We start from the raw sequence: 22,577 nt of genomic DNA on the forward strand, positions 1-22,577 counted from the left end.
TAGAACTAGGAGTTCTCCTCAACACCTCTGATAGCCTACTGTTAGCAGTAGAACTAGGAGTTCTCCTCAACACCTCTCATAGCCTACTGTTAGCAGTAGAACTAGGAGTTCTCCTCAACACCTCTGATAGCCTACTGTTAGCAATAGAACTATGAGTTCTCCTCACCACCACTGATAATCTACTGTTAGCAATAGAACTAGGAGTTCTCCTCACCACCTCTGATAGCCTACTGTTAGCAGTAGAACTATGAGTTCTCCTCAACACCTCTGATAGCCTACTGTTAGCAATAGAACTATGAGTTCTCCTCACAACCACTGATAATCTACTGTTAGCAATAGAACTAGGAATTTGGTGCTAAAGGCTCACATTCCTTTGGTAAGGCCTAGAAGGCCCCATATTAACAGTGACACAGTCCAACAAATAGACATGCTTTTATCCTACAGTACGATGCTTTAAAGTGCTTAAGATTTCATAGTAATGTAATTTAAGGCCTTTAGTTGTTTATTGTAAATACTTTTTAAATTCATTTGATTGTAGAACTTTTATAAAAGGTAGTCCTTTTTTTGTGGATGGGGTCATTTTTGTTGGTTTTATTTTTTGAACTGTCAAGGTGCATACTTTTCATTGACATTTGGAAATCAAATTGTCTTGAATCAGTGCTTTGTGGTAGTTCCACTGGAATATTTAAGCTGGGCTCATTCAGACAAAGCTGCTAAGGACCAGATTGATGATGTAAATCCAAGAGTGAAATGTTTCAATAGGGGAGCACCCTGTGTATGTTGTGTGTGTGTTTACTGTTTGTCTAATAATTGCATATTGGAGAGAACCACAATGGTATATAACTGTTGTTTTTATTGTATTTGTTGAATTGAACTGTAGATTAGGCCTAAATGTATTTTGGGACCAACACAGTGGAATAACCCTGACTTCTCAGAGAAGCATTTAAATCAGGCTGAAGTAAATGTTACTACTGTCTACTGTTTCAGCAGTCGTGTGATACATAGCCTAGAGTGGGGTTGTGTGTTGAAAGAGTTATTATTGTCAACTCTCATCTTTTTATTCGGTGTATAAGCAGTGTAAACTGACTGACAAAGGCTCATTATTGAAGGTGCCTTCAAAAGAAATTGTTACCCCTGGACTTATTCCACATTTTGTTGTGTTACCGCCTGAATTCAAAATGGATTCAATAATTTTTTTAAGCTCACCCATCTACACACACTACCCCATAATGACAAAGTGAAAACAGGTTTTTATAAATGTTTGCAAATGTATTGAAAATGAAATACAGAAAAAAATCGCATTTAGATACCGTGGGGCAAAAAAAGTATTTAGTCAGCCACCAATTGTGCAAGTTCTCCCACTTAAAAAGATGAGAGGCCTGTGCTTTTCATCATAGGTACACTTAAACTATGACAGACAAAATGAGAAAAAAAATCTAGAAAATCACATTGTAGGATTTTTAATGAATTTATTTGCAAATTATGGTGGAAAATAAGTATTTGGTCAATAACAAAAGTTTATCTCAATACTTTGTTATATACCCTTTGTTGGCAATGACGGAGGTCAAACGTTTTCTGTAAGTCTTCACAAGGTTTTTACAGTGTTGCTGGTATTTTGGCCCATTCCTCCATGCAGATCTCCTTTAGAGCAGTGATGTTTTGGGGCTGTTGCTGGGCAACACAGACTTTCAACACCCTCCAAAGATTTTCTATGGGGTTGAGATCTGGAGACTGGCTAGGCCACTCCAGGACCTTGAAATGCTTCTTACGAAGCCACTCCTTCGTTGCCCGGGCGGTGTGTTTGGGATCATTGTCATGCTGAAAGACCCAGCCACGTTTCATCTTCAATGCCCTTGCTGGTGGAAGGAGGTTTTCACTCAAAATCTCACGATACATGGCCCCATTCATTCTTTCCTTTACACGGATCAGTCGTCCTGGTCCCTTTGCAGAAAAACAACCCCAAAGCATGATGTTTCCACCCCCATGCTTCACAGTAGGTATGGTGTTCTTTGGATGCAACTCAGCATTCTTTGTCCTCCAAACACGACGAGTTGAGTTTTTACCAAAAAGTTATATTTTGGTTTCATCTGACCATATGACATTCTCCCAATCTTCTTCTGGATCATCCAAATGCTCTCTAGCAAACTTCAGACGGGCCTGGACATGTACTGGCTTAAACAGGGGGACACGTCTGGCACTGCAGGATTTGAGTCCCTGGTGGCGTAGTGTGTTACTGATGGTAGGCTTTGTTACTTTGGTCCCAGCTCTCTGCAGGTCATTCACCAGGTCCCCCCGTGTGGTTCTGAGATTTTTGCTCACCGTTCTTGTGATCATTTTGACCCCACGGGGTGAGATCTTGCGTGGAGCCCCAGATCGAGGGAGATTATCAGTGGTCTTGTATGTCTTCCATTTCCTAATAATTGCTCCCACAGTTGATTTCTTCAAACCAAGCTGCTTACCTATTGCAGATTCAGTCTTCCCAGCCTGGTGCAGGTCTACAATTTTGTTTCTGGTGTCCTTTGACAGCTCTTTGGTCTTGGCCATAGTGGAGTTTGGAGTGTGACTGTTTGAGGTTGTGGACAGGTGTCTTTTATACTGGTTAACAAGTTCAAACAGGTGCCATTAATACAGGTAACGAGTGGAGGACAGATGAGCCTCTTAAAGAAGAAGTTACAGGTCTGTGAGAGCCAGAAATCTTGCTTGTTTGTAGGTGACCAAATACTTATTTTCCACCATAATTTGCAAATAAATCCATTAAAAATGTGATTTTCTGGATATTTTTCCCTCATTTTGTCTGTCATAGTTGAAGTGTACCTATGATGACAATTACAGGCCTCTCTCATCTTTTTAAGTGGGAGAACTTGCACAATTGGTGGCTGACTAAATACTTTTTTGCCCCATTGTAAGTATTTGCACCCCTGAGTCAATACTTTGTAGAAGTACCTTTGGCAGTGATTACAGCTGAGTCTTTCTAGGTAAGTCTCTAACGGCTTTCCACACCTGGTTGAGCAACATATTTATTTATTTATTTTATGTAACCTTTATTTAACTAGGCAAGTCAGTTAAGAAGAAAATCTCATTTACAATGACGGCTTAGCCCCCCCAGGCCAAACCCTAACCCGGACGACGCTGGGCCAATTGTGCGCCGCCCTATGGGACAGCCGATTGTGATACATCCTGGAATCAAACCAGGGTCTGTAGTGACGCCTCTAGCACTGAGATGCAGTGCCTTAAACCGCTGCGCCATTTGGGAGCCCCATTTTCCCATTATTCTTTTCAAAATTCTTCAAGCTTCTTCAAGTGTCTAGTGGAAAGCAGTCTGAAGCAGGTTTTCCTCTAGGACTTTGTCAGTGCTTAGCTCCATTCTGTTTATTTTTTTACCCTGAAAAACTCCCCAGTTCTTAATGATTACAAGCATACCTGTCACATGATGCAGCCACCACTAAGCTTAAAAATATGGAAAGTGGTAAACACTTTGTATTCAGGACAAACATAACAAATTGTATTCAGGACAAATAAAGTGAATTGCTTTGCCACATTTTTTGCAGTATTACTTTAGTGCCTTGTTGCAAACAGGATGCATTTTTTTAAATTTTATTCTGTGCAGGTTTCCTTCTTTTCACGCTGTCAATTACGTTAGTATTGTGGAGTAAGTACAATGTTGTTGGTCCATCCTCAGTTTTCTCTTATCACAGCCATTAAACTCTAACTGTTTTAAAGTCACCATTGGCCTCATGGTGAAATCCCTGACCGGTTACCTTTCTCTCCAGTAACTGAGTTAGGAAGGACGCCTGTGTCTTTCAATTGACTGACTGTATTGATACACCATCTGAAGTGTAATTAATAACTTCACCATGCTCAAAGGGATATTTAATGTCTGCTTTTTTTCTTTTTTACCCTTCTACCAATAGGTGCCCTTCTTTGCGAGGCATTAGAAAACCTCTCTGGTCTTTGTGGTTGAATCTGTGTTTGAAATTCACTGCTCGACTGAGGGACAGATAATTGTATGTGTGGTGTACAGAGATGAGGTGGTCATTAAAAAATCACGTTAAACACTGTTATTGCACACACAGTGAGTCCATGCAACTTATTATGTGACTTGTTAAGCAAATTTGTACTCCTGAACTTACTTAGGCTTGCTATAACCAAGGGATTGAATACTTATTGACTCAAGACATTTCAACTTGAAATGTTTATGTAATTTGTAAACATTTTGAAAAACATAATTCCACTTTGACATTATGGGGTATTGTGTGTAGGCCTGTGAATACTTTCTTAAGGTACTGCAGTATTATGAACCTGGGGTGTATTCGATAGGAACCAAACAGAAGCAAACAGAACGAAATGGTGAGGGACTTACCGGAATATGTCCAATAGAAACTACAGTTTCCGTTGCAAAACGTTTTCCATTCGGGGTAAATGTTTTCCGTTTTCTGTTTCCAACTTCTGAATACACCCCTGGCCTGACATAACTATGGTGTGTTAGTGTGGCGTAATAGAGAGCAGAGGACCATGGATCCAGGCCAGCCCAACCTAGCTTGACTGTCATGTAAATATCTTCTATTTTTGCTTCCATAAGGCACTATTTTGTTCCCCTTTAATGATATTAGAGTAGAAGGTACCGGTACATTTTCTTTATGAGTCATGTCTTTAACATGTGTTTTAAAATGAGATGGACAACAGAATGGACTGTGGTCACCTTCTCAATCAAGTCTAATGCAAGGGCAACATGTCCCTTTTATGTTGTAAAATGTTAGTTCTAGGTAGACTTTTATTAAGGATTACAATTAGAATGATTAAGGACGGCATGCTCTGTAAAACAGCAGGTGATTGAAGTGAGACTTGCTTGTCTAAGTGCTAGTGGATGGACACATTTCAAGTATTTGACTTGTACTGTCTGAGACAATGTTTAGCATTTTGTAACATAGACTAAAACCTGTTTTTTGTTTGTTTCTTTTTTATTCCTTGCTATGTTTTGTATTTTGTTATGAGGGAAAAAAAATATTAAAATAAGATGGAAAAAAGCTGACCAAATACTTACTTTACTTACTTTATTCCTTTTCTCACATTTTGTGGAGGGAAAGTTATAGTGATGCCTGTTTGAAAGGTATGAATAAAACGGCTCAAAACGTGTGTATGTGTAGGTTCCCAACCAGGGGTACTTGGCCTATCCACGGCGGGTACTTGAGAGGACTCATGAGGCCATAGGCTTACTGTCAAAATGTGCATGAGAGGGTACTCCAGGCAGAGCAAAATTCAGTTGGTGGTACAGTAAGCAAAAAAGGTTGCGAACCATTGGAGTAGAACACTATGTCTAGTAGAGTCACCGCAAGAGGGCGATACAACGTTGTGCACACTTACCTGACCTCAGGTACCACTGATTCAACCAATGGATCCAACGTTGTTTTCAGAATTGAACAGAAATGTAATCCAAAATTAGCTAGAAACTTAATTTGTCTACATGAGTAGGTGAAAATCTACTACAAATACTCAGAGATGGGAAGTATTTCTGTTATTTTCATTTCAAATAGACATTTTCATTACTTCTGAGTATTTTGTGTGTTGTATTACACTGGGCTGAACTACACAAACTGTCATTTGTATTTTCAAAATACAAAATACTTTTCTATACCATTTCTTTATAGTGGTTCACAATTTTGTGGCCCCCTTTCACCTTACATTGGCATCAAAAATCTGATGGCACTATGATGTAATAAGAGCGTCTGCTAAATTAACTAAATGTATATGTAAAAAATTTACAATTGCAAAGCATGCTGAGTATTACTCTAATGAGCTCCGCCCCAAAACATATACATTAACATTTTGGTAATTTAGCAGACGCTCTTATCCAGAGTGGCAGAGCATTCAACTAAGTTAAATAAATAACATTATAAACTGAGGGGTTCGAGCCCTGAATGTTGATTGGCTGACAGCCGTGGTATATTTAAGCAATAAGGCCAATATACGACGGCTAAGGGCGGTTCTTTCACACAACACAACATGGAGTGCCTGTATACAGCCCTTAGCCATGGTTTATTGGCCATATACCACAAACCCCGAGGTGCCTTAATACTATTATAAACTGGTTACCAATGCAATTAAAGCAGTGAAAATACATGTTTTGTCATACCCGTGGTATATGGTCTCATATGCCTGGCTGTCAGCCAATCAGCATTCAGGGCTCGAACCACCCAGTTTATAATTAAGCAGTAAGGCACGAGGGGGTGTGGTATTTGGCCAATATACTACTGCTAAGGGCTGTTCCCACGCACGACGCATCAAACCACCCAGTTTATAACATACCTAATACCACGGGTGTGACAAAACATTTATTTTTACATTTGCAAAAGTATCTTATATTTTATTTTCATACATTGGTTTTTAGGATATTTTGCAATTGTATTTTGTCATTGTAATTTATTCCCATCCCTGGAAATGCTGTCAAACTAGCTCAAAAGTCTCCCACTGTAGAGACTAGCTCAAACTGCAAGCCGAAGAATCTAGTTTCCACTAGTTACCACACAGCCACAAATAGCTATATAATAAAAATTAATGAAAACAAACATGTGATTTTTGGTCTTAATTTAAGGTTAGGGTTAGGCATAAATGTAGCAGTGTGATTAAAGGTCAGTGTTAGGTTTAAAATCACGTGTTAAGAAGGGAAATTGTAGAAATGGGCGGGGTTTAGGGCTGTGGTAACTCGTGACGACCGAAGAATATGTGCCCGCCCCGAGCTAGCTACTTCCGCATTGTTGTCACTCCCCCTCCACAGCTACTGTTGACCCTGCTGCATACTCGCTTGAAACCACCAACTCATCTGCCATCCCGGGGATACTTGTCTTTTAAATACAGTTTGTTTGCAAGCCAAGTTAGCGCTCTTCTCGTCCTTGCTGCTTTAGGAGTTCTGGTGAGTCCGCAGCCACTGCTGGCCATGGAGCGAGGAAGCGGGTTTTCATTCATGAAGTATGGGACGGCAGTGTCTCTTGCGGTGGTTCTGCTGGCGTACTGGTTCCGACCTCCCGGGGATTCAAGGCTGGATGACCGGTTGGACACAGTGCTGTCCTCCCTGCTGCGGGCTGAAAGCAAAGTGGGGATTAACAACGCCAGACCCAGGGTGGCGATAGGTGAGAATCCTGTATAACCAGCTAGCTAAGCCTAACATCAGTTAGCTAGCTCAATTTAGCCACGTATATTAGTATTATCTCTGGTTTAGGTAACCTTGCTTTGATGCGCAGGAGAGGTAATGCATTTTGGATGGGGTTCTGGATTGGTATGAAAACTATCTGGTAAAGCAAGCACCACCATCTTTTTATGAAACCATTTTCAAATATTGTGGTTTTATTTAGCTTTAGCTAGCTAGTGAGCCAAGTACCATAATAATTAGGGAAGTAGCCTAGCTGGAATGTTTTATCATTGTCAGTCAGACCTATTTGTTTCTTACTGTTCTTTGTTAAATTAACTTGCCAATCCAGTACTGTATACTAGATGTATTGGGGAAATGTAGTTAGTTGTCGTTGGTTTAGGCCTAACTAGTTTTCCATTAACCAGTGATGAACAGCTATCAGTATATACCCTCTTTGTGGACTCTGGGGCAACAAGCATGTGTTATCTCTGCATTTAGGCATAAAAACTCCTTTACACACACTACACACGAGAGAACCCTGAGGTATTTGGAGACTACTACAGGCATCCAGTTTTGTAACTGTCACGAGTGTTACCAGTTTTTCTGCATTCTGGCACCAAAAGCCACTGTTAACTTGTCCCAGTATCTACCAACATACTGACCCACCCAGTTATCTCTGCAGACACATGGCTAGACTGAGTAAAGGTTGTGGAGATCTGGACACGAATCTGGGTCCAAGGAGTAATGTAGAGATTAGAGACAAGATCACATTTTATGGGTCGCAAACAAATATTTAGCAATGTTATTGCGGGTGTAGCAAAAATGCTTGTTTTTCTAGCTCCAGCAGTGCACAAATATCTATATCACAACAATACACACATCTAAAAGTAAAATAATGGAAATATAGAAATATTAGGATGCGTAATGTTGGAGTCCAGAGTATAAATGTGTGTGTGATGGGATATATAGACATTATGGACAGTATGTGGATAGAATATGTAGTATAGAATATGTAATATATCTTCATAATACATAGGATAGAATAGTATATGTACTGCAATACTTAAATAGGATGGCATTGACTAGAATACAGTATATACATATGAAATTAGTAAAACAGTATGTATACATTATTAGAGTGACCAGTGTTCCATGTCTATGTACATAGGGCCTCTAAGGTGCAGAGTTGAGTAACAGTGTGGTGGCCGGCTTGTGACAGTGACTGAGTTCAGCAACTGGGTGGAGGCCGGCTAGTGATGGCTATTTAACAGTCTGATAGACTTTGAGATAGAAGCTGTTTTTCAGTCTCTCGGTCCCAGCATTGATGCACCTGTACTGACCTCGCCTTCTGGATGATAGCGTGGTGAACAGGCCGTGGCTTGGGTGTTTGATGCCCTTGATTATCTTTTTGGCCTTCCTGTGACATCGGGTGCAGTAGGTGTTCTGGAGAGCAGGAAGTGCGCCCCCGGTGATGCGTTGGGCAGACTGCACCAACCTCTGGAAAGCCCAGCTGTTGTGGACGGTCCAGTGCCCGCTAGGCGGTTATACAGCCCAACGGGAATGGGAGACATCATGGCATAGGCCAGACATAATCTCACCCCTCATATACTCAGTATTGCACATCCCTATTTCTCTGAACCTTGAATATAATGCTGTTGCACAACTGTTTAATTCAATATCAGTGATTCCTGTACCTTGCACAAGCCTTTTGTTATACACAGTTAGTTACATGAGTGCATTTACGCTACGTGAGTATACATGAGTCACTTATGAGTGACTTTGCAGTAATGATTGTGTTTTGGCAAGGGGGGGTGCAGACATAGTGAGCTCACTGCAGGGATTGGGGACTGTTGTGCAGGGGGCATCAAATTATGTTCCCTCCCAAATACTGTTACCTTTCTCTCTCTGTCTCCAGGTTTGGGGGTTGTGTTGTGATTCTCTACAGTATTAAATACTGTTACCTTCTCCTTTCCCTCCAGGTTTAGGGGGTTGTGTAGACATCCTCGTGGACGGGGTGAGGTTGCTGAATAAGATCGGCCTGCCACCCACAAACCAGCCTCTCCATCATGACTACATAGAGAACGCTGATCAGCTGGCACAGAGCTTCGCTTACTTCTTCGTCCCGGGAGCCGCTGCAGAGTGAGTGGCCAAGCACTGTGTGGTGTTAAATAATTGAAGGACAAAGTTAGAAGGCAAAGGCGTTTAGAAACACGCGCGTGTGTGAAACTAAGAGACCAGGGGGGATATTTCTAGTTTAGGAACAACATGGTGTTAGCCGGGTACACACTCAGTCAAGATCCTGATACGCTACCACACCTTGTAGACTAAGGCATTAATCATAATTAATAGTCTAACGCCGTTCCTCTCACACCTTCTCAAATCAACAGTCTTTGGCTTGGACTCCAGTTATCATCCATTTCTGTTTAAAGGGGCAGTCTGCAGTTGCTACATTAATGATACATACAATGCCTTCAGAAAGTTATACATTTAGATTTTGTGTCACTGGCCTACACACTATCCCATAATGTCAAAGTGGAGTTATGTACTTAGGCATTTTTACAAATGAATTAAAAGTGAAATGCTGAAATGTCTTGGGTCTGAGTATTCAACCCCTTATTTATGGAAAGCCTAAATACATTCAGCAGTAAAATGTGCTTAATAACTTGCAGGGACTTACTCTGTGTGCTATAATAGTGTTTAACATGATTCTTGAATCTCTGTACCCCACACATACAATCATCTGTAAGGTCCCTCAGTTGAGCAGTGAATTTCAAACAGATTCAAACACAAAGACCAGGGAGGTTTTCTAATGCCTCACAAAGAAGGGCACCTATTGGTAGATGGGTAAAAAGGAAGACATTGAATATCTCTTTGAGCATGATGAAGTTATTAATTACACTTCAGATAGTGTATCAATACAACCAGTCACTACAAAGATACAGGCGTCCTTCCTAAATGTTGCCGTAGAGGAAGGAAACCACTCAGGGATTTCACCATGAGGCCAATGGTGACTTCAAAACAGTTAGTTTAATGGCTGTGATAGGAGAAAACTGAGGATGGATCAACAACATTGTACAATTAACAAAAATATAAACGCAACAATTTAAGGTTTTACTGAGTTACAGTTCATAAAAGGAAATCAGTCAATGGAAATAAATTCATTAGGTCCTAATCTATGGATTTCACATGACTGGACATACATATATGCATCTGTTGGTCACAGATACATAAAAATAAATAATAATACGGGTGTGGATCAGAAACCAGTCCGTATCTGGTGTGACCACCATTTTCCTCATGCAGCGCAACACATCTCCTTTACATAGAGGTGATCAGGCTGTTTATTGTGGCACGTGGAATGTTGTCCTGCTCCTTTTCAAAGGCTGTGTGAAGTTGCTGGATATTGGCGGGAACTGGAACACGCTGTCGATCCAGAGCATCCCACACATGCTCAATGGGTGACATGTCTGGGTGCGTAAGCCATGGAAGAACTGGGACATTTTCAGGTTCTAGGAATTGTGTACAGACCTTTGTGACATGGGCCATGCATTACCATGCTGAAACAGGAGGTGATGGCGGAGGATGAATGGCACGAAAATTGGCCTCAGGATCTCGTCACCGTATCTCTGTGCATTCAAAATTCTATCAATAAAATGAAATTGTGTTGGTTGTAAGTAGCTTATGCATGCGCATACCACCGCCACCATGGGGCACTCTGTTCACAACGTTGACATCAGCAAACCGCTCGTGCACACAACGCCATACAGGCTGTCTACCATCTGCCCGGTATAGTTGAAACCGGGATTCATCCGTGAAAAGCACACTTCTCCAGCGTGCCAGTGGCCATTGAAGGTGAGCCAGTGGCCATTGTGGAAACCTGCAGTTTCATCAGCTGTCCGGGTGGCTAGTCCCAGACGTTCCCGCAGGTGAAGAACCGTGATGTGGTCCTGGGCTGGCGTGGTTACACATACTACCAAATTCTCTAAAATGACATGGAGGTGGCTCATGGAAGAGAAATTAACATTAAATTCTCTGGCAACAGCTTTGGTGGACATTCCTGCAGCCAGCATGCCAATTGCACGCTTCCTCAACTTGAGACATCTGTGGCATTGTGTTGTGACAACTGCACATTATAGTGGCCTTTTATTATCCTTAGCACAAGGTGCACCTGTGTAATGATCATGCTGTTTAATCAGCTTCTTGATATGCCACACCTGTCAGGTGGATGGATTATCTTGGCAAAGAAGAAATGCACACTAACTGGTATGTAAACAAATTTGTACACAAAATTTGAGAGAACTATGCTTTATATGCATATGAAACATTTCTGGGATCTTTTATTTCAGCTCATGAAACATGGGAAACAAAAGCCGCAGCCCTTGCAGAGCAAGGGGAACAACTACTTCAAGGTCTCAGAGCAAGTGACGTCACCGACTGAAACGCTATTAGCGCGCACCACCGCTAACTAGCTAGCCATTTCACATCGGTTACATATGCTTGTAATCATTAAGGACTGGGGAGCTTTTCAAGATAAGAGGAAAACCTGGTTCAGTCTGTTTTCCACCAGACACTGGGAGATTAATTCACCTTTCATCAGGACAATAACCTAAAGGCCAAATCTACACTGGAGTAATTTACCAAGAAGACGGTGAATGTTCCTATATGGCCGAGTTACAGTTTTGACTTAAATCTACTTGAAAATCTATGGCAGACCTGAAAATGGCTGTCTAGCATTGGCCAACAACCAATTTGACAGAGCTAGGTTCAACGGTCACACCTCAACAGAAACCAAAATATAATCCCATTTTACTTCAATGTTTGTAAACATTGTAAATGTAAACCAACACTGTTTAGCCTCAAAATATGGTTGCAATGATCAGTCCTTTGAGTGGTTATACCTACCTTTCTCCAGGCCCGTCCCTCATATTTTTACCAAAACAGAGGTAGGGTGTCCAGTTTTATTGTTTGAAATGTGGATTGTTCCAACAAGTAGCAAGTTAGCTGCCAAACGTGGCTCTGGTTTTCTCTCAATGCTAGCTCCTTTTTCAGTTGTGATGTTGCAGTGTAGCATAGCTATGTGCTCAGTGTGTGAAACTAAGTTGTAATGAAAACAGTCTGCGTTCCTTTCTCACCATGGAGCTGTCAGTCTGTGTATACTGATGCACTGTGGCTTGATGATACCCGGGTTGGGGGTCACTTAGAATTAGTCAGTCCATTTCAGGAAGTAAACTGAAATTCCAATTCAATCATTTAAACAATATATATAATTCTCAATAAACTGAAAATGAGAAGCTATTTAAAAAGTTTGATGTTCTTTTCAAATCTCTTCCTGAATTGGGTGACTTCAACTCAAGTGACCCCAACCCTGGTTGATACTAATATGTAGAGAAGAGGAAGGCCCAGAGTCATGCAACACACAGGTGCTGCCTGGGCTCTACTAACCATAATGAAACTCTAATCTACTTGATGCTGTGACTCATCCTGTAGGTTAATCTGATTATACTGAGGCCATGTATGCAACACACACACACACACACACTTGTAGAAAGTTTCTGGGTATGGTTTTGTGCTTTAAGCAGTAATGCTTTTTAAGCAGTAATGTTTCTACCTTCTGACCTTCCCTTTTTCTGGTACCTCCCTCCCCCACCTCTTCTCTCAGGCGGTTTGTGATGAACAACACCCTGTTCAGTCAGCTGGTCGAGACATCTCGTGAGTTGCCCGGCAACCGCTGGTCCATAGGTGGCAACGCCCCAGTGATGGCTGGTCGAATGGCAACCGAGGGCTGCGACGTGTTGTTAGGGGGGAGCTTTAGCCCTGACTTCGCTGATGTACTGTCCCAGCACATCACAGGTGTGTATACACACACACACACTCATCACAGTTACATGCCTAACATCTCCCTCCTTGATTCCATCCCCCACCTCTCACCCCCCTCTCTGTTTGTCCAGTTGCAGGTAATGTGGTGGAGGAGCCTGATATCCATCTGATCCTGGAGTACCCATCTGGAGCCACCTGGGGCCAGTACACCGCCCGCAGGGCCAACAGGTGTGTGTCTGCCCAACAGGTGTGTGTGTGTGCATATCTATGTGTGGACCTACTAGTGATGCATCTTATACTGGTACCACTGTAATATCACGGTACCAAAACATCAGGATACTTATGATGCCAACATTTTAAAATACATACAAAAAAAGATTGCAGTTTTGAAAGTGGTATTTTGGACACAGTAATTGCAGAATAACTGTAGTGTAATGCACTGTAACTGCAGTTATACTGCACTGTAACTGCAGTTATACTGCACTGTAACTGCAGTTATACTGCACTGTAACTGCAGTTATACTGCACTGTAACTGCAGTTACGCTGCAAAATTACTGCACTAAAAAACCTGCTTCCCTCAGCATCCCCCACCAGCCCTCACTCAGCTGCTTCCCTCAGCATCCCCCACCAGCCCTCACTCAGCTGCTTCCCTCAGCGTCCCCTACCAGCCCTCACTCAGCTGCTTCCCTCAGCATCCCCCACCAGCCCTCACTCAGCTGCTTCCCTCAGCGTCCCCTACCAGCCCTCACTCAGCTGCTTCCCTCAGCATCCCCTACCAGCCCTCACTCAGCTGCTTCCCTCAGCATCCCCTACCAGCCCTCACTCACCTGCTGCTCTCAGCATCCCCTACCAGCCCTCACTCACCTGCTTCTCTCAGCATACCCCACCAGCCCTCACTCACCTGCTTCTCTAAGCATCCCCCACCAGCCCTCACTCACCTGCTTCTCTCAGCATCCCCTACCAGCCCTCACTCAGCTGCTTCTCTCAGCATCCCCTACCAGCCCTCACTCAGCTGCTTCTCTCCGTCTGCTCTTCATGTACGTCTATTCCTCAGTCAGATTTTTTATAAATCATTTAACTGTTATGGCGAGCGGGGATCCAGACCCTCATGAGTCTTCTGTTAGATTTGTACATTTTGTTAAATTGGAGCAGCGAGCAATGTTGATACGTTGTATCATTTCATGGCCTGTTATAACTGAGAGCACAGACCAGTCGGAGTAGACTGCAAGTTCATTGTCATGCAGCCTCTGAGTGTCAGCGAGGGAAAGGCATGCTTTACAGCAAAGAAAATGACTTGTCTCTTGCTTGAACGGTTAAAAGAATATGACTCATATTAACGGAGGGGACGTTTTTTCATTATATCAGGATTCGCACGCATTTGAAATCATTTCACAAACCATGTTTAAAACTAATCCCAGGTCGCTAATTATTGGTTGATAACAAACACCATTGTTCAGTCATGATACCTAGCTAGCTAACAACCTGGTAACTTGACAGTAGTTTTAGGCACATTTGATTTACACAGGAAGAAAGGAAAAGGGTCTGCTACTCATGAGATGTGCTTCAAAAGGTAGGATTCATATAGGCCTAATGTAAGACTAAACTAGGCTGAAGAGTAAAGAAGGTTTCATGCAGTGTTTTCCCCTCACTGACAATGATATGCAAATCGTTATGCATGTATGTCACAGGAGGTTGGTGACACCTTAATTGGGAAGGACGGGCTCGCGATAATAGTTATTGCAGAATGTGTGGAATGGTATCAAACGCAGGGTTTCTATGTGTTTGATGCCATTCCATTTGCGTTGTTCCTTGTTCCAGCTATTATTATGAGCTGTCCTTCCTTCAGCAGCCTCCACTGACGTATTTTCCTCCAGCCAAATTGCAGGTAGGCCTTGGCAAGTATGAGCAAATCAGCCATTCTATGCAGTATTCTACCGAACACTGTGACGTTAAATTCAATCTGTTGTATTGAGTAGAAGTGTGAATTTCAATGACAGGTTTTTGGAGAATGTTTAGAAAACAACATGAACAAGCGTTTGGGAGACGGGGTGAACAGAATGTTTGTTTATTTTTTAGCGTGGTATCGCGATACTACTCGCCCACAGATGGAAGTGTTTGTTGATAGCCTATGCGTTTTGGCTACAGCCTTTCATGTTCAGACCGATGCCGACATGAGGCGCCTAAAAATGTAGCCGAATTTAAATGGGCTAAACGGCTGCTCGGCCATGGAAACCCATTTCATGGAGCTCCCGGCGGAACAGTCCTTGTGCTGAAGTTGCTTCCAGGGGCAGTTTGGAACTCGGTAATGAGTGTTGCAACCGAGGACAGACGATTTTTACGTGCTTCAGCACTCGGCGGTCCCGTTCTGTGAGCTTGTGAGGCCTACCACTTCGCGGCTGATCTGTTGATGCTCGTAAACGTTTCCTCTTCACAGTAACACACTAACAGTTGACTGGAGCAGCTCTAGCAGGGCAGAAATAGAGGAACTGACTGGCATCCTATGACGGTGCCACGTTGAATGTTACTGAGCTCTTCAGTAAGGCTATTCTACTGACAATGTTTGACTATGGAGTTTCCAATTTTGTTTTACACCTCTCAGTAGTGGGTGGGGCTGGAATAGCCGAATCCACTCATTTAAAGGGGTATCCACATACTTTTGTATGTACAGTGCATTCGGAAAGTATTCAGACCCTTTGACTTTTTCCACATTTTGTTACATTAGTCTTATTCTAAAATGGATTCAATAGTTTTTTCCCCTCATCAATCTACCACAATACCCCATAATGACAAAGCAAACACTGGTTTTAAGACATTTTTGCAGATGTATTAAAAATAAAGAACTGATCACATTTACGTAAGTATTCAGACCCTTTACTCAGTACTTTGGCAGAGATTACAGCCTAGTCTTCTTGGGTGTGACACTACAAGCTTGGCACACTTGTATTTGGGGAGTTTCTCCCATTTATTTTCTGCAGATCTCCTCCAGCTCTGTCAGGTTGGATGGGGAGCGTTGCTGTACAGCTATTTTCAGGTCTCTCCAGAGATGTTCGATCAGGGCTCTGGCTGGGCCACTCAAGGACATTCAGAGACTTGTCCTGAAGCCACTCCTCCGTTGTCTGTGTGCTTAGGGTCGTTGTTCTTTTGGAAGGTGAACCTTCGCCCCATTCTGAGGTCCTGAGCGCTCTGGAGAAAGTTTTCATCAAGGATCTCTCTGTACTTTGCTCCGGTCATCTTTGCTTCAATCCTGACTAGTCTCCCAGTCCCTGCCTCTGAAAAACATCCCCACAAAATTATGCTGCAACCACCATGTTTCACCGTTGGGATGGTGCCAGGTTTCCTCCAGACGTGATGCTTGGCATTCAGGCCAAAGAGTTCAATCTTGGTTTCATCAGACTAGAGAATCTTATTTCTCATGGTCTGAGAGTCCTTTCGGTGCCGTTTAGCAAACTCCAAGCGGGCTGTCATGTGCCTTTTACTGAGGAGTGTCTTTCGTCTGGCCACTCTACCATAAAGGCCTGATTGGTGGAGTGCTGCAGAGATGGTTGTCCTTCTGGAAGGTTCTCCCATCTCTACAGAGGAACTCTGGTGCTCTGTCGGAGTGAACATCGGGTTCTTGGTCATCTCCCTGACCAAGGCCCTTCTCCCCTGATTGCTCAGTTTGGCCGGGTGGCCAGCTCTAGGAAGAGTCTTGGTGGTTCCTAACTTCTTCCATTTAAGACTGATGGAGGCCACTGTGTTCTTGGGACTTTCAATGCTGCAGACATTCTTTGGTACCCTTCCCCAGATCTGTGCCTCGACATAGTCTTGTCTTTGAGCTCTACAGATAATTCCTTTGACCTCATTGCTTGGTTTTTGCTCTGACATGCACTATCAACTGTGTTACCTTATAGACCGGTGTGTGTGCCTTTCCAAATCAAGTCCAATCAATTGAATTTACCACAGGTGAACTCTAATCAAGTTGTAGGAACACCTTGAGGATGATCAATGGGAACAGGATGCACCTGAGCCCTATTTCGAGTATCATAGCAAAGGGTCTGAATACTTATGTAAATAAGGTATTTGTTTTTATTTATTAAAAAAACAAAGCTTTTCTTTTTCTAAACCAGTTTTCACTTTGTCATTTATGAGATATTGAGTGTAGATTAGTGAGGATTTGTATTTATTTAATCAATTTTAGAATAAGGCTGTGGCGTAAAAAATGTGGAAAAAGTGAAGGGGTCTGAATACTTGCCAAAGGCACTGTATAGTGTATCTAAAGGCTTGATTCTGTCTATACTTGAGGCAGTGTTCGTTCTGATAGGAGAGAAAGGCCTGTTGCGCACTGCAATGTCCCCCACCTTGCAATCTGAGCGGAGGCAGTCAACATTTTGAAACTATTGAAGCATAAACTTAAGTGTTTAAAACATGGACGCTTTTGGTCATTTTATGGGGTATGTCTTACCTTGTCCCAACCATAGGAATGTTAAGGGGATTCTTTCATACAAATGTCTTCATATGCCATTGAAAGCAGTATTTCTCTCGTTCTCAACTTCCCTTCGTTGTCCAGCAGCCAAAGACACAGTCCTAGTCATAACAACCCATGCTTGTTGTTGCATCTTTAGATCTTCCCTCTTTCTACATTTCTGAAGGAGATTTTCATCTGTCATATGAAACCACTTGCATTTGCAGTACACTTTTGAGAACGGTGTTTTCCGGCTAATTGCGTTTTCGAACATTTGTGCTTCTAGCCTACTGCCGTGACACATTGCAGTGTTTATAATGTGAAGAAATAGCTCATCAACATTAAGCAAAACGTTCTGATCTGTTGCATCAACCTCATTTGCTTTTTTTGATGTACAGTGGTTTTATAAATGTTTTAAATATTTACTTATTGCACAGAACGACAAGATGACCAATAGAATAGGTCAACTTTTGTACTATGGGGGATAGTAGATTGACATAGGCTTTTGCTGTTCATTACACATCTTGTTGGCTGACAAAGTAAATGTGGACAGTTCTTCTGACATCTACAATATGCTCCTCGGAATTTGATAAGAAGGAAGCGCATCGTTGCATCCCCGATGTGTCTGTCTTCATTTGTAGCCTACCGTCATGTAAGAAGGACCCGATCACGTGACGGGCATCGGCTAATAAGAATTTAGATATCTGAGAGCGCTATGTGAGTGAGAGGTGCTTCGGAACTCAGCGAAGGGAAATCATTATTATATTCAGCCCAACGGCGCAATGGCCGCAAGGCATAGATTTTTTTTAGGGGGAATTATGGCCACACAAGGGCCTCGATGCCGGGAAATTTGAGGCCTGAAGTACCTGTAATATAGTCCATTATGACCGTTGCCTTGTTTCACTAACCTGTGTGTGTGTGTCCAGGTACATAGTCCACAGTGATGACCATAACCCATACCTAGCGTCACTGGAGGACTTTGAGGATAAGCTGCAGGACTTCCATCCTGACCTGCTGGTGATGGGTGGGCTCCAAATGATGGACAGCTTCCCCTTCCAACAGGGTGAGGGAATACTTCAACACCTCGTCCGCCACTAAGCTCGGTCTCCAATAGGGAGGCCTGGGCCCGTAATCACAAAGCCTTTGCATAGGAGTGTTGTTCTAGGATCCGCTTGATCTTTTAGATCAAAATGAATAAGATTACATGGACAGACGGGGACCTGATCCTGAATCAGCACTCCTACTCTGAGACGCATTGTGGATACTGGCTCGGAGGTGTTTTCAGAGCAGTGCTGGTTCCCATTGAGTAACAGACTGTTGGTATTTTAGTGGTTTGTGTTGCTGTGAGTGAGATTGAGGGGAGTGCAGGCTATTGAGGGGTTGGTTTCCAGTGATGTGCAGACTGATGGTATTAAAGGAGATTAACATGCCTGCCTCTATACAGTAGCTCTGTAGCCTCAGGCACACAGGCCACTGGCCCTCAGTCGGCGTGGGAAAGCACATACCGGGAGTGTTTGTGTGTTGGGGTGCATTCAATGTTGTGTCAACAGGCCTTGGTGCTTTAACTACTTTTTCTAATTTATCTTTCACTCTCTCTTCAGGTGAGAGGAAAAACCTGCTCTCTCGGCTGGGCAATCTCCTCTCCTCCTCCTCCCCTCGGACGGGCGTCCATTTTGAGATGGCCAGCTTTGTGGATGAGGGTCTAATGGGGGACCTGCTGCGTCTGGTCCTGCCCAATGCCGACTCCCTGGGGATGAACGAGCAGGAGCTGCCCAACCTGCTCAGCCTGTTGAGGGGCTCTAACGTCACCGTACTCTCTGACCCTAACCCCCGCGTTGCAACCGTCCTCGACCAGATGAGGGAGCTCTACCGCCTGGTCAACCAGCGCTACCGCGATGCTAATGAGGATAGCGGCGTGGACGCTAATTCAGCTAGCGCTAAAGGCCGGCCGCTGTCCAGGCTCCACGTGCACACGTTGGCGTTCCAGGCCATGATTGTGACGCGTGGCTCCCAGTGGAAGAACACCATGTCGGCCGTGGCCAAGGCCTCGCTTACCGCCAACCGCCACGTGTGCGGCTCACCGGACATCGACCCCAGCAAGGCGCGGCTCATCATGGACGAGTCATTCTCTGTGAGCCGACAGGAGGGCAGCCAGCGGATCCCTCTAGAGGAGACCAGGCCTGTCAGCTGCTGGGACGAGGATGACTATGAGATCTGTGTGGCGCCCAACCTGGTGTGCACAGATGTTTACCAGACTGCAGGGGGAGGGGACAACATCTCTGCCGCAGGACTGGTGCTGCAGATCTGAGCCAACTTTAGGGACCAACGGCTAACTCTAACAAAGAGATCCCCTAACATGTGAAGTCTTTTATCATTCTGGTTTTAGGTGTGTTGTTTATTGTGTTGCCGGTGCAATGCAAACGCTGGGTGCAGTGTGTCTGGCAGGGCTGAGCCTATTCCTCTTCTGTGCTTTTAGCTGTCCTCTGCCTCCTCTTTCTCCTGTCCTCTCTCTGAGCAGTATGACCTGACACATCCACACACACTCATACACTCTCTCATTCCATCAGGTGGAGCTCATCTCATAATCTCACTCATCATATGGGACCTATTTCCTCAACCAGGGCCACGTTCCGTAGCCAAATGTTGCAGATAGAAATACCACGAATAGAGCCGACGTGATTCCTTACTCTACATGTCGGAGGCATATTTGTTCTACATAGAAATATGCTATCTGAATATCCAAAATGCCCCCATGTGTTTTTTTCCTTTGACGTGTGTGTTTGTCAGGTGTGTTAAGGTCCAGACACTGATCACATACACGTCACACATCCACTCCCTGTTGAGCATTACATATATACATATATGGTGTCCATAGCTGTTCCATTCTGTCCCAGGATACACGCACAAAACAAACATTCCATCAGTTTCACCATTTCAGCCGTAACGTTCTGTTTCTTTCGTCAAGGGAATTTTCAATTGTTTTTTTCTCAAGGGAAAGCTTTTGTTTGATATCTGACTGTTTTCATGTTAACCTGATTTAGAGCTGGTGGCATACAGGCATTTATCTCATGTGTCTAGCTAAGCAGTAGAAAAGGGAATTTAAATGTGTTAGCTCAGTGTTGTGTGATGATTCTTCCTCAGTCTGGCCTGTACACATAATGCACTGTAATGTGGTCGTCTTCAGTCTGAATACTATGTAATGATTGATGACAACCACAGGGAGTGTTTCTCTGTTATGTCTGTATTGTGAAAGAGAAACTTTTTTTTACCCTTAACATGAGCATGTATTCTTCTCATAACCTCCTCACTCTCCGTATACTGCCTGCATCCTATCATATCATTGAGTCATACATACATTAGGCTCTTAAGTTGTGTGTTTGAATGATTATTGCATGGGCCACATACAAGGCGCTTTGGATAAATGCATCTGCAAATTAAGTATGATATATCAGCCAAACAAGTTTGTTTTATTTAGTAGTACTTTCTCTGCAGAACAGCCCATATGATCTCTTTACCTGGGCCCATATTCATAAAGCTTCTCGGAGTAGGAGTAATAATCTAGGATCAGTTATCTTTTAGCTCATAGGCAATTGATTAAGTTTACATGGACCGGGGTTAACCTGATCCTAGATCAGCACTTCTACTATGGAACTCCTTATGAATACAGGCCCTGTTCTGAAGGGAGACTGGGTGCATCCTAACAGTCTAAAGTGGCTTTCTCTCCTTGTTTCCTTTATTGAATTGGCACTGATCAGAAAGAACTACGTCTATCCCCAATCACAGACGTTGAGATGAGTGCAGATGGAAGGGAGGAAGCCGCTGTGTACCACTGACATGCAGCATGAAGCCTGTATGCTTGACAGGGTTTCTCCACTGTCCTCTTAAGGCGGCTGGATTTATTTCCAGACAGAACACCATGCCACTCCAAGCTGAGTCCACCCCTCTGGGTGACTGACGTGCGTGCGTGTGTGTTCCTGCTTCTCGGCAACTGCTTGTACACACCCATGCTGTGTGTGCGTATGTATTTGCGTGAGTGTGCATGCTTTCAGAATATATTTGTGCGAGTGAATGAATGTGTGTGTTGCTCTGGCCAGCTGATGTAATTGTTGTCTCAGGGATTAGCTGACCTGTGCTGTTAAGGAGATGTGGAATATCTGGGTCCTGCTTTGTGGAGGCTCTGGGATAGACCCTTCCAGATGGATCGCAGTACATGGAAGGAAGGATGGCTCATGGCCAGGTGAATTGTTTTGCTCTGAGTGACTTGGGCGAAATAAAGAAACACACATTCCATCTTCTGGTGTCTATCCTGTCTGTTATTTACAGAAAGTTATTTTCAGCTCATCCAAGCCATGTCTGAAATTGTCAAACCCACAATGAGGACACACTTAAAGGGTAGACCCTTTTCATTGGTGTGTTCAAACATACTGAGCCATTATTGAGATTTTGTAGATTTGTGAAATTAATGCTATTTGGCGACATCTGCTGTTCCAATTGTTGAATTTATTCAAGCTGCCGTCAATCAAAATCAACAGGTCACTACTTTTCAAATGTTTAGTTGTTTACATGGTTACACAAATACTCCCAAGTCGATATTCACGTAATAATAAGGAATACCTCTCGACCACGCCCGCAAATTGGGGATAAACATTTTCAATCGACCCCCATTGGAAAAGAGACAACTTGTTTGTTATACTGAAATAACAAAACATGCCGAAAGCTGCTGTAATGTAATGTTACACTGAACAAAAAATATAAATGCAACTTTTTTTAATAAACACAATTCCAAAGATTTCACTGAACTACAGTTCACATAAGGAAATCAGTCAATTGAAATAAATGAATTAGGCCCTAATCTATGGATGTCACATGACTGGGAATACAGATATGCATCTGTTAGACACAGACTCCTTTTACAACAGGTAGGGATGTGGATCAGAAAACCAGTCAGTATCTGGTGGGACCACCATTTGCCTCATGCAGCCTGCCACATCTTCGCATAGAGTTGATCAGACTGTTGGTCCACTCCTCTCCTATAGGGTGGCCCACAATTGGCCCAGTGTCATCCGGGTTATGGGTTGGCCTGCGTAGGCCGTCATTGTAAATAAGAAATTGTTCTTAGCTGACTTGCCTAGATAAATAAACAATTCAATGGCTGTGCTAATTTGCTGGATAGCCCTGCTGGAAAATCCAGTTTA

The 22,577-nt window shown here is 43.2% G+C and overlaps 1 protein-coding gene across 3 annotated transcripts; it reads left to right on the top strand.

Annotated features, from left to right (window-relative positions):
* Positions 1-6,674: 6,674 nt before the first annotated feature.
* Positions 6,675-21,672, top strand: LOC110498099 (ADP-dependent glucokinase). 3 transcript variants are annotated; one of them, XM_021574683.3, is made up of 6 exons: positions 6,675-7,124; positions 9,103-9,262; positions 12,783-12,973; positions 13,072-13,168; positions 18,309-18,445; positions 18,984-21,672. In XM_021574683.3, exons 1-6 carry the CDS (start codon positions 6,719-6,721, stop codon positions 19,688-19,690), a joined length of 1,698 nt encoding a protein of 565 aa, XP_021430358.2. In that variant the 5' UTR covers positions 6,675-6,718; the 3' UTR covers positions 19,691-21,672. The 3 variants fall into 3 exon arrangements, 2 of the variants coding, with proteins under 2 accessions (XP_021430358.2, XP_090065765.1); XR_016488684.1 differs by having other exon boundaries at positions 6,710-7,124; positions 13,072-13,187; XM_090209639.1 differs by having other exon boundaries at positions 6,872-7,124; positions 7,214-9,262.
* The last annotated feature ends 905 nt before the right edge of the window (positions 21,673-22,577 follow it).

The sequence above is a fragment of the Oncorhynchus mykiss genome, chromosome 19, assembly GCF_057628025.1.
Source record: "Oncorhynchus mykiss isolate SJ-2025 chromosome 19, ASM5762802v1, whole genome shotgun sequence".
In the NCBI taxonomy this organism is placed as follows: Eukaryota; Metazoa; Chordata; class Actinopteri; order Salmoniformes; family Salmonidae; genus Oncorhynchus; species Oncorhynchus mykiss.

Coding starts and splice junctions, on each gene's coding strand:
- LOC110498099 (XM_021574683.3), top strand. CDS start 6,719: ATGTGCCCGCCCCGAGCTAGCTACTTCCGCATTGTTGTCACTCCCCCT. Junction 7,125..9,102: donor CAGACCCAGGGTGGCGATAG/GTGAGAATCCTG, acceptor CTTTCCCTCCAG/GTTTAGGGGGTTGTGTAGAC. Junction 12,974..13,071: donor ACTGTCCCAGCACATCACAG/GTGTGTATACAC, acceptor CTGTTTGTCCAG/TTGCAGGTAATGTGGTGGAG.